Source organism: Chiloscyllium plagiosum, chromosome 29 (assembly GCF_004010195.1).
Source record: "Chiloscyllium plagiosum isolate BGI_BamShark_2017 chromosome 29, ASM401019v2, whole genome shotgun sequence".
Taxonomy (NCBI): Eukaryota; Metazoa; Chordata; class Chondrichthyes; order Orectolobiformes; family Hemiscylliidae; genus Chiloscyllium; species Chiloscyllium plagiosum.
The window spans coordinates 35,219,027-35,230,986 of NC_057738.1; the positions used below are offsets into that span (position 1 = coordinate 35,219,027).

Consider the following 11,960-nt stretch of genomic DNA (forward strand, 5'->3'; position numbering starts at 1 on the left):
GCCCATGCCTCTTCCTGGGATCTTTCTTCCTTTTAAGTTGAACTGATCCTGCAACTTCTGCATTATACCCAGAAATATCCGCCATTGTTCCTCCACGGTCATCCCTGCTAAGGTATTGCACCATTGAACTTTGGCCAGCTCCTCCCTCATAGCTCCATAGTTCCCTTTATTCAACAGAAGTACTGTCACTTCCGACTGTACCCTCTCCCTCTCAAATTGCAGATTGAAGCTTATTGTATTATGGTCACTACTTCCCAATGGCTCCTTCACTTCGAGGTCTCTGACCAATTCTGGTTCGTTACACAAACTCTGGCGCTGTGAGGCCTCAACAGTGCTAACCACTGAGGCACCAATAATTGGTGGTCATTTGGTGTGAAAGCACTCTGGTGGACAGCTAATCCATTGGGGCTGACCTCCTGTGAGGACCCCCTGTGCTTGCATGCCTACCCTACATGGAGTGGTTCAAAAGGCTACTTGCTGCCAGGCAATTAGGGATGAATGATAAACGTTGTTACCAGCGGCAGTCTCATCCCATCAAGTTAAAAAGAGGCAGATTTAACACGGATATCTGGTGTTATGACAGCTCAGTGAATGTGTGTGGGAAGGGATGGTGCTCTAATGGCTCTGTATAATCCAGAACCTATGGAGACATGAGCTCAAATCCCACCACGGCACCAGATATAAAAATATTTTCATGCTCGCCATTAAGAGACTATCATTGATTGTTGTAAAAGCCCATCTGCTGTTCACTCATGTAGGAAGGGACATCTGCCTTCATTTCCCAGTATGGCCTACACGTCATGCCAAATCCAGGTTGACTCTGGCATGACCAAGCAAGCACTGGCAGGTTGAAGGTCAGATAGGGATGGGTAACATATACTGGTCTTACCAGTGACACACATGTCCTATGAAGGCATTTTGAAAAATGTAGCAGCAGCGTACTGCCAAACGTTTCATGTATGTTCATTTATCCGTACTGTGGGCTGAATGGTCTCTTTTGGTACGGTAGCATGTCTGTGGTTCTATTAAAAGGCAGGAAAAACAGGCAAACAGCTTCCAAAACGTTATCTTTAAAAGCTCCATCTGCCTTTATCCAGTAGCAGTTAAGGATCCCCTTCAATTCTGTCTGGAAATGTCCATCTCCTTCCTTGCACTGCTTTTGACTGATGGGACAACATCCATTGAGCAGACATGGTCTTCGTTACATCCCTTGATTCTGTCTGCAGGTGTGAATGAGGCAACCAATGGGATTCTACCCCAAAAACGAGGATTAACACCATGATCAGTTGTTGTGGTCCAATCCTGTCCTGATTTTATACTGCAGCCACTTGGAAACCCACCCCTGTTATTGAGCGATGTTCTTACTCCAACAGTGGTTCCCACTTCAGAGACTCTTGCTAGTTGACAGCCAATTGGAAATGACAGTGCACCCAATCTGTAGGAATTGAAGTAGGGCCATTCAGCCTATCGAGCCTGTTCCACCATTCAAATAGATTATGTCTCAATGCCACTTTACAGTGCTACCTCCATATCTCTTGATGTGATTGGTGTCCAGAAATTGATTGCTGTCTTGAATCTGCTCGATGAGCTTCCATGGCCCTCTGGGACAGAGAGTTCCAAAGATTCACCACACTCTGAGTGATGACATTCCTCATCTCCATCGTAAATGGTTGGCCCTTATCTTGAGATGTAATCCATGTATGACACAGGAAAGGGCTGGGGTTGAGGGCAAGGCTGAGTCTGCACCCTTGACCTATTTCAGGGAGATTGCCTATTGTTGCATAACGAAGCCCGAAAGCCAGCAAAGGAACTGGTTATCCATCAAAAGGACAGGTTAATTATTTGAAGTCTTGATTAATCATTTGAACTGTATGGTGTTGCATGCAGCATTTGATTATCATGTACATGAAAACACATTAATGAGTTGGCTTCACATGTACATAACTGAGTGGTAAAATGGGCCAAGAATACGCATTTTTGGCTAGTTTACAAAGTCACACACTGTTTTCAGCTGAAATACTCAAATGTACTGTTGAGTGTAAATGAAATGGCTGTTTAGTGAGTGAGGCACTGACCTTTCCCTCTGCGATGTGTGTTTGATTTAGACACAGATTGTCTGGATGAAGTCTGTTAAGTCATGGTTGTTAACATCCGATGTGAGATGAGTAAAATCAAATTCACTTTTCAGAAAAGAAACTGCCCATAATTTGGTGAATGAATTGTCATTGTCCTACAAAGGAGTCCAAAAATACACTGGTGGGAACTGGAGAAATTGTACCCCAGAGTCTTTACAGCACAGAAAGAGGCCCTTCAGCCCATTGTGCCTGCATCAGTCATCAAATATCCATCGGTTCTAATCCGACTTTACAGCACTTGGCCCGGAGCTATGTTTGCGGTGCCATTTCAAGTGTTCATCTAAATCATTCCTAAATGTCTCGAGGGTTCCATTACTCTTTTGGGCAGTGAATTCCTCATGCTCATAACCCTCAGAGTGAAAAACATTTTTTCTTAAATTTCCTCTTGCATTTACTTTAAAACTATGCCCCCTGATTACTGACCTCTCTATTAAGGGGGGGAGGGTTTCTCCCCATCTACTCTGTCCCTGTCCCTTAGAACTTTGAACACCTCAACTAGATCTCCCCTCAGCCTTCTCTGTTCTGGCCCCAGCCTATCTAGTCTCTTCAGAGCTGAATCACTCCAGCCCAGGCCACATTCTGGGGAATCTCCTATGTAACCTGTCTGAAGGAGTAGACAGTGTACAACACAGGAGGAGTAACAATGCAGGAGCTATAATTTGACTCTGCTATAATTAAACCAGGAAATGCTTCAAACTCAGCAATCTTTAACAGAATAAGTGTAAAATTCAGATGCACAAAATAATTCCTTCATTTGACGAGACAAACCATTAGGCACAGCTTTTCATCAAGGTGTTCCTAACGGGCCTAGATTTCAATCAGGGTGTTCCTCAGTGGGCCCAGCAATTGACCAGGGTGTTCCTAATGGGCCCAGCTTTTACCTAGGGTGTTCCTCAATGGATCCATCTTTTAACCAGGGTGTTCCTAATGCATAAATGCAAGTGTATTTTTGTCTGAATGTGTGTTGTCGAGGCCCTCCCCTCTTGGTCTTTGTTTTTAATTTATTTTTGTTGTTTCTTTTGTGCAGGTCTGGTCTGAGTTGAACCTGAGGAGATGCACGAGCAAGTTTCACCGGTTTGTTTGCGAATTGTGCAACAAAGCCTTCCCAATGCTAGCGGCTCTGAAGTTACACCTCGAAACCCACCGGGGGCAGCTGGAAGGAGGCCAGGGTCTACCGGAGCCACAACAAATGCCCGACGTGGACGTGAAGCAGAAAGCCTTCATGGCGTCATTGGGTCTGCAGCACGCCAAAGAGGCGAAGGCGGTGAAACGAGAGGAAACCACAGAATTCGATATCCACACGATCTGGGCTGAAACGCCCCCCTGGAAACTACCTCAAGAGGCCAACTGTGCTACTGTGAAGGATCAACCACCCTTAGACCTGGCTTCCCTGGGAGCAAGCCTGTCCTCCCTCTCTCCACTTCAGGACAAGGTTAAGATCTTGTCCTTGCACCCTTTCCAGAAGGGTTTTATAATCCAGCCCGATAGCAGTATTGTGGTGAAGCCCATCTCTAGTGAGTCCACCATTGAGTTTGCTGACATTCAGCAAATCCTGAAAATGGCGTCCTCTGCTCCCACACAGATCAGTCTGCCACCACTATCCAAGGCGCCTTCCATCCCGAACCAGTCCATCTACAGGCAGATGCCTCCGCTCAAGCCAAAGCCCCTGGTTGCACCGTGCACTGTTGTGGCTTCCACACCACCCCCGCTCATGAGTTCCCAGCAAGCTTCACCCGGATGCATTAGCCCCAACCTCTTCCCTCCTCCTCTGAAGCTTGTGAAGACGGTAGCTGGGCCTTTGTGCAGCCCTCAAGACCTGAAGGTGAAACCTGTGAACGGAGCGCAGCCCTTTCTTCAGCCAAAGACTGAGCCGCTGAGCCCCGTTGAGATGAAGACCCAGCTTGAGCAGGATAGTATTATTGAAGCGTTGATGCCAATGGAGATGAACGGGGCTATAAAACAGGAAGTCATGGAAGGAGATCTCAAGGACATGATGACGGGGACGTCCAGCAAGAAGGTTCCCGCGTTGAAGAAAGTCTTATATCCATGTCGTTTTTGCAACCAGGTGTTTGCTTTCTCTGGTGTGCTGAAAGCTCACATCCGCTCACATCTGGGCATCTCACCATACCAGTGCAACATCTGCACGTACATTGCAGCAGACAAGGCTGCGTTAATCCGCCACCTCCGCACACACAGCGGCGAGAGGCCCTTCATCTGTAAAATCTGCCACTACCCTTTCACAGTGAAGGCCAACTGTGAGAGGCACCTGCGCAAGAAGCACCTCAAGATGACCCGCAAGGACATTGAGAAGAACATTGAGTACGCGGAGAGCCATACTGCAGAGCTGGTGGACTCTTTCTGCTCGCCAGACACTGTGTGCAAGTACTGCGGCGAAGACCTCAAATACTACCGTGCCCTCCGGCATCACCTGAGGACACACAGCAGCTGTCAGAAGAAACCGTTTGAGTGCCGAGAGTGCAACATGGGCTTTTCCACCAAAAACAACTGCATCCGTCACATCCTTAAGCAGCACACCCACGTTGAGGAGAAGGAGATGGAAAAGCACATCCTGTTGGTGGACTGCCTTGTGGGTGAAAACGGGGCAGTGTCCCCCACTTTATCTGAGGAGAGTGTCTCTGCAAATGGCTCTCCGGTCTCATGCAAGGAGCCTCAGAATGGGTTTATGCATGGGTCGCTACCCCAGGGCTCCTTAAAAATGGAGCCCATGGGTATTTTTTCAATGGACTTGGACGAACCGCTGGATTTTTCTCAAAAGAACAAGAATGTGTCTTTCCACTCCTACAAACAGGAGTGCCACTTGCTCAGGAAGCATGCCTCACCCATTGTTGCACAGTTTGACAGCACCCTGGAGCCCATAGACCTTTCTGTCCCCAAAAACCCCCCGAAGGATAAAACAAACCTGGGCAAAGAAAATAAGGACGAGAGCCAGCTGGTTGTTAATGGTGGCTCATTTGCCTGTCAGCAGTGCCCATCTAACTTCCAGGCGAAGACCAGCCTTGATAAACACGTAAGTACGAAACATTCTTCGCCATTGCAGGGTTTGGTGCCCACCCGGAATCCGGCCACTCTCCCAGCTGTGGTTGCCAGCACCAGCATGCTGCGACCCCTGAGGCCTAAACCACCACCTCCGCTGCTCCTGCCCAAACCTGCCGCGGGCAAAGAGCTACCACCCCTGGCTTCCATCGCCCAAATAATTTCTTCCGTTTCATCTGCTCCCGCCTTGTTGAAGAGGGATGTCAAGGATGGTGCTGAAGCTAACAAGCCCACCCCCTCGTCTGATGGGGCAGAGGATTTAAAGATTGGCCTGGCTACCAAGGCTGCTCCACAAACAGGAACCAATGGCCCAGCAAAAACTTTGGCCCCACAACACACCGTGGAGAAAACATCAGCAGGGGCAACGGGGCCAGGCAAGAGGAAGGGAAGAAGGCGAAGTCTCAAGTTCAAGAAGATTCGACCCAGTGTCAGCAGCAGCGGCGTAGACCCAGAGTCCAGTGGGGAATTTGCCAGCGTGGAGAAAATGTTGGCCACGACCGACACCAACAAGTTCAGTCCTTTCCTACAGTCCACCAGTGTCAAAGAGGAACCCGAAAAGGAGGAAAAGGATTCCCAGGGAAAGGAAAAAGGAGACATAATAACCTTGAAGGGGAAAAAAAATTCCTACTCTAACTCAGTGCAAAAAATCACTTGTCCATACTGCCCACGTCTATTTCCTTGGGCTAGTTCACTGCAGCGTCATATGTTAACACACACAGGTAAGACCACTATACAATTGTTCACATTTAGAATTTAATGCAGTTAATTCTTCTGAAATCGGACAACTATTCTGGAAAACCAAACATTTTTGATTTTGCCCTGCCTTTTCCTGTGTTATTTTGACTCTTTCTGACCTGGAGCCCGTGGTCCTGTGCTTGGGTCTGAAAGGCTTAATTTCCCTCAATCAGCTGGTCAATCTATGACCCTTGACTATTGGTTTCTCAATCCTTTTTGGTTAAGGAACCCACTAGTTTACTGTGGAATTGTATGGACCATCAACCGAGACTCGATCATTCCCTCCCATCATGTGTGCTTCATAAAACAAAAGTAATAATAAAGTAAGTTCACAATTGAAACAGTGAATGAATGCGAGTGCAGACATTTTGAATGTTTATTTTTCAATGAATGTAAGAATAATATATCTTTGAAAATATGAGACAATTTTCAAATGACCTAAAAACCACACAGATGCTCCTGGAATTAGGGAAAATGAGCAATGCTTGTAGGATCCTGACATTCTGGTTGTTAACCACTGTCTTTGACAGTACACATTGGCAGCCTGTTTAACATCAGGGATCCTGGGGTGTAGGTTATCGGCAAAAAGAACCATCACCTCACATCTGTAAGCGTGCAAGTCACTGGAACTCAGTATGGGGCACTCAAAACACTTGCTCAGTGCGGGGGTCACCTTGGCATATCCTTATCCATAAGCAGCAAAGGAGCACAGAGCAGGGGCTGAACCTGGATCATTGCTGTCCTGTGAGGCACTATGTCTCGTTTAGCAATTGAGAATCTGGAAGTGCTGATCACCAGTCAGTCAAGCAGGACCATGTCATCCTGAGAATGACATTAGTCTGAACAACTGCGTTTGAGAATGATGTTCCTCTTTGCAGTAATAGGAGTTAGATTGAATCCTTTCTAATAAAGATGCTAGCAATTTGACGGTAGTGTGAGGGTTTAAAAAAAAATTAAAGACACCAGCTATATAAACTATACATGGGGGTGAAAGTTAATATTCCCTGTTTTTTGTTGACTGGCTGTTATAATATAAAACTTTTCAACTTTGAGTTTGACTGGTGGTCGCAGGGTTAGGGAGAAGAGAGGGTTGTGTTTGGTTAGACATCAGGCTAAAGGCCATGTAATTGTTGGGCTTTATTTGAATGCAGCATTGATGTGCATTCACTCATGTAATCTTGTTTGTTTTCCTGTGACACGCTTTGCTGTAGGATTGCCTACAAACACTTTTACATGGTGGGATTCTGAACTGGTGTACAATGAGTGGTGGTGTTGACTTTGAGACACCTTTTTTAATAATGAGCCAGGGGTTACCTTAGATTCCTTTCCAGGTCCTGTGTTGGTGCCACTTGACCTTCTGAATGAAGCCTTTGTCGCTTTGCAAATGTTTTTGAAATAAATTGCAATTCTTCCAGCAGTAAGGGGGAAGGGAGAGAATGCGGGTCTGAAAAAGAAAAAGGCAACAAATAATTCAATTTTCAAGGCTTTTACTGGGCCATAAAGGCCACCTGGGCTCCAATGAATTTTCTCCCTTCGCAGAGTCTTTGGATTTTATAATGAGAAGCAAGCAAGTGTAAGATTACCTTTTGAAAATGATAGTATCAGTTGATCAAAGTGTAAAGGCTTAGGAATGGACTTTGCTCACCCTTGCTGCTGTATAATTAACCTTTTGAAATGCAAATTGGACTTTCTGGTTCTTGCAGTGTGTTTTCCCCTTGCACCCAGTGTCTAGAATCATATAGAGAAAAGGTCCTTTGGCCTATCGAGCTGGTATTGCCAAAAATATACTACTTCAGTCGGTGCAAGAATGCTGTTGGCATTACTCTGCATTGCAATTCAGCCAACGGAGCTAATCAACCCTGACTTTTGACATGTGGTCGCTGTTCTTATATAGAAAACAAGCGAGCCAATTTGCAGAGTAAGTTTCCAGAAACCGTGTCTTCAGGACCAGATAATCTGTTTCTGTGATTTGATTGGCCATTGTGGAATATATTAATTTAACCTGAAAGGGCAGATAGAGCTTCAGTTTCAGGTCACACTCAAAAACCTTCATCTCCAACTGTGCAGCACTCACCCAGCAGCAATCCCTCTAATTTTCTTAAGCAGCTGTGTGGCCTGTGCACAGCAGTGACTTCTGGAATTGGAAGTCAGTTCTGTAATCGGCTTGTGCAGAACATTGGAACAGCTGCACACACGTTCCCCCATTACTGCATTGGTGTCTCAGTCTGGATTTTTGTGCTCAAATCCTGATGGGGTTCCTGAACACACAACCTTCAGATTCAGACACATGCTGCAGAAGGGTCGTAATTCTGAACTGCCTGTCCTCCTTCCATGGCTACATTTGTGGAGAGGAAGCACACCATGTCTACTCGTACACTTAAAAAAAACCTTTGGAGAGAAAAGAGGTGGGCACTACAAGGGATTGGAGTGCATTATCTCCTCCCATCAGCTCCATTTTAATTTAAACTACTTCACTCTTCCCTATCTTTCCCTCTCGTTATTGTTGTGGCAGTGTTTGTTAATTTGTCACTTCATGAGAGATACAGGCAACTTGATGAAAGGTTTATATATATAAAAAAAGAGAATGAAAGTGCAAGTCTTTTGAAGGACTAGAGCTAGGCTGGGTGGCCTGAATGGTCTCCTCTTGTGCTGTAAGGCTGTTTGATTCTATCAGTGCTAGAGGGCTGGGTGTTAATTAGTACGTGCCTTTGTGCTGAGTGGGCATTTTTCTTCACCTTTCAGTGGACTCTCTGGAAGACTGAGTTTTGTCCACATCCCTTAAGGCAAAGAGATGGTGAATGGATTTGTGTTGGGTTGGGTGGAGTTGGACCAGGTGGACTTCCTTACCTGGCTGATGAGTCAAGCAAGTTGCCAAATGGCCCATTCAGGAATATAATTTTAAAAAGTACAGTTTTACTCATGCAGAGTATTTGCGCATTTATAACATTGGCATCATGTGTGAAATGGATTCAAAATAGCAAAGCAACCTGGGGTACCTGAGCAGATCTGTAAACTCTCAAAATATTGCCTTGTAAAAAGAAAATGCTGTTGCAATCCACCACCTCCTTGGGGGCAGTATCCAGTTTAATAACTCTGTACAGTAATATAGCTCACAAAAACGGAACTTGTTTGTGAAAATGATTGAGGACACAGTATGTGTGTAGGCACAGTATATGAAACATGGAGCCTTACAGCAGAGAGGGCCACATCCTGTTCCCAGCTCTTTGCCCCTGGGGGCTGTGTCAGGCTTTGATGGGACTGAGCAAACTGATTGCTGAACACAACCACAGTTACAGAAGTGTGTGAGGTCTGAGCCAAAGTTAAAAGCTTCTATAGTTTGTTTGGACCTGAACATTAGTAAACCAAGAAAAACACTGGAAATACTCTGACAGATCAGGGAAGGCCTTCCACCCGAAAATCAGCTGGCTGCTGTATCATAGAAACGGAGTCTTGTCAGCTCCCTCTATGTGGTGTTTTTAGATTTACAGTGGGAGAAGTAATAGCAGTAAATCTTCAATAAATTACACTTTTGCCAGATGTTGGCAGATGTAACATAAAGAGAATGGCACTCATAGCCATTCTAGAGAAAGGAGCTTCATCTTAAAATGATCATTTTATTGGAAAAAGCCTATTCACCAATCACTTGGCCAATGGACTGTTTACTACGGCTGCACTGCTCAAATTGCTTTGCTAGGCCAGGCCAGACCAGGAGCTGTTGATTTTAAATTCCCCGCCATGAGTAAAGTTGGTTAGGCTGAAATTGCATTGTATCGTTTTTGTAACAAATGCTGAAGTCTCGAACTCCAATCTGTTTTTGAAAAGAAGCAATAACTGTTTAACCCACTCAAATGTATGAAACCATTGTGTTAACATGCAGCACAATTTTGATTTTATTGAAAATATCCTATAGGATGCAATCTTATTCTGAGACATGTGATTCACTCCCATGAGCAGTAGAAGCTGTGTCTTGAACTCCTTTTCAAATTCTTCCCAGTGCTGTGCATTTTTTTAAAAACTGGTTTTTATTTTAGTTGAGCAATTTAACACCATAGGTACTGCTTCCACAGAGGTATTCACATTGCAGTGAAGAGTAACCCAGGGCTGTGTGTGTCAAGTTACTCATTAACAAGATTTGCAAGCCCCATAGCAGCAGCAACAGCAGCTTATGGACACCCAGTTAAAATGTGTTATGTTGGGTTTTTTTTGGTAAGATGGCATGGTGTTAATTTGGGAATATTGTAGTTACTAGTTAAACACCGTTTAACTGGTGTTTTTTTTCTGTTTTGTTTATATAAGACAATGCGATTGTCACAAACTGCATAAATAGCTACTTTTTTGTTTTTTTTTACTTTTTGTTTTAATAAAAGGTCAGAAGCCCTTTCCCTGTCCAAAATGTGACGCTTTCTTTTCCACCAAATCTAACTGTGAACGCCACCTCTTGCGCAAGCATGGTGTTGCCAACCGGTCACTGCGAAGAAATGGCCTGATTGCCAGATCCAAAGCAACTGATGCAAAGCCCCTGGAAAGCACAGGTAATTACCACCAGAGAGAGCCAGCTCCAGTCATAGTGCCGTGTTTCAGTAGGTTTAAAGAGTGCTCCTTTGCTCTTGTGAGGGATTAATTGAAATGAGAGGTGCAGTCAGGCTTTGCTGTAGCAAGGGGGCAGTGCCTGCGAGAGCAAACAGTCCAGAGAGAGAGAGAGAGAGACAGACAGACAGAGAGGCCTCACTTCCAAAATGATTGATCCGCCATCAGATTAAAGGAGCTCTGCCTCTTGGGGGCAACACAAAAGTATTTGGCAAATGGTTATTTTGTTTGCTTATAATTGCACTGTGTGAGGGCATAAACCATACCAGAATTCTTTGTAATTAATTTCACCAGTGAAGTTCCTGTGATGTACAATGTTCTGCCCCTTTTACACTCTTCAAATCAAAACCAAAAAGAAATGCCAAACACTTTTTTGCACCAAGGCAGTTTTCCTTTAAACAATACTGATTGCAAACAATTGGCCTAAAAGTACATCAGTTGGTCGTTTTGGTACAACTAATTTCTCCTGCTAAAATTCCCAACATAATCATTCCCAATGAATTAGGATTTGTTTACAAGGACATGATCCTGTGATGGCTCCTTTCTCTAAGGTCCAGTTTTCAATACACGCTCAACAATATTCTGATTGACTCACGCAGACACACATCACAGAAAAACTCAACCAGATGTTTGTCCAATACTTGTGCCTTGTGAATATCCTTTAGTTTAGTGGTATCTGTTTGACCTGCCTTGAGTTGTAAGATACATAAAACAGAATTCATTATGTAGTTTGGCATGAATGTACAATTAAACCAGTCCATGTTGGCTATACCCTGTGTCAATAGTAAATGATGACGCTCCTAAGAGATGGAGCCACTTTTTGTGATAGCGTAGTGAGACCACTGGTTTAAACAACAATGGGCCCATGCATTGAACAGGCTGCCTAACTTGGAAAGTTAAGCTCTTTGTTCTATTGTATCTGGTAGTTATTGCTTGCCTGTCTTTGATGATTGTTCACTTTCTGACCAGTGTTTTATTGTCCCCGATAGTTTTGCTTATGTCCATCTTTGGTGGTTTCACTTTCTGACCTGTCTATTTTATCGTCCATTTCTTTGGAAGTTATAGTGTTCATTTTCTGAAGAGTGTTTTTGTTTTATTTGTCACTGACCCTCTTCTTGATAGACATTGATTTTCTGACCTGTGTCTTTTTTGTTTCTCATTGTCCTTGTCTGTAGTAGGTGTTGGTTTTCTGACCTGTGCATTTTATTGTCTCTGTCACTGGCAGTTGTGGACTTTCTGACCTATGATTTTTTTTTTAATTTGTCTTTGTCCATGATAGGTGTTGATCTTCTGACCTGTTTTTTTTTGTTTTTTTTGATTTGGTTCTGGGTAACAAACCAGGCCAGGTGTTAGAATTGGAGGTAGGTGAGCACTTTGGGGACATTGACCACAATTCGGTGACTTTTACCCTAGTGATGGAGAGGGATAAGTGTGCACTGCAGGGCAAGT

The 11,960-nt window shown here is 44.5% G+C and overlaps 1 protein-coding gene and 1 long non-coding RNA gene across 11 annotated transcripts in view; one reads left to right on the forward strand and one right to left on the reverse strand.

Annotated features, from left to right (window-relative positions):
* Positions 1-11,960, forward strand: part of rreb1a (ras responsive element binding protein 1a) — a 220,994-nt gene that overhangs the window by 196,622 nt on the left and 12,412 nt on the right. For 9 of the 10 annotated variants that reach the window (XR_006315932.1, XM_043719508.1, XM_043719503.1 and 6 more), the window contains 2 exons: positions 3,163-5,908; positions 10,292-10,456. Coding sequence is in view for 9 of the 10 variants with exons in the window: in XM_043719508.1 (XP_043575443.1) it covers positions 3,163-5,908; positions 10,292-10,456 (2,911 nt within the window). In the remaining variant the exon portion in view is untranslated. The remainder of the gene's footprint in view (positions 1-3,162; positions 5,909-10,291; positions 10,457-11,960) is intronic. The other variant, XM_043719506.1, reaches the window with a different exon arrangement.
* Positions 1-11,960, reverse strand: part of LOC122564513 — a 23,892-nt gene that overhangs the window by 9,300 nt on the left and 2,632 nt on the right. Inside the window, exon 2 of the long non-coding RNA XR_006315933.1 lies at positions 7,239-7,368. This is a non-coding gene — a long non-coding RNA (uncharacterized LOC122564513). The remainder of the gene's footprint in view (positions 1-7,238; positions 7,369-11,960) is intronic.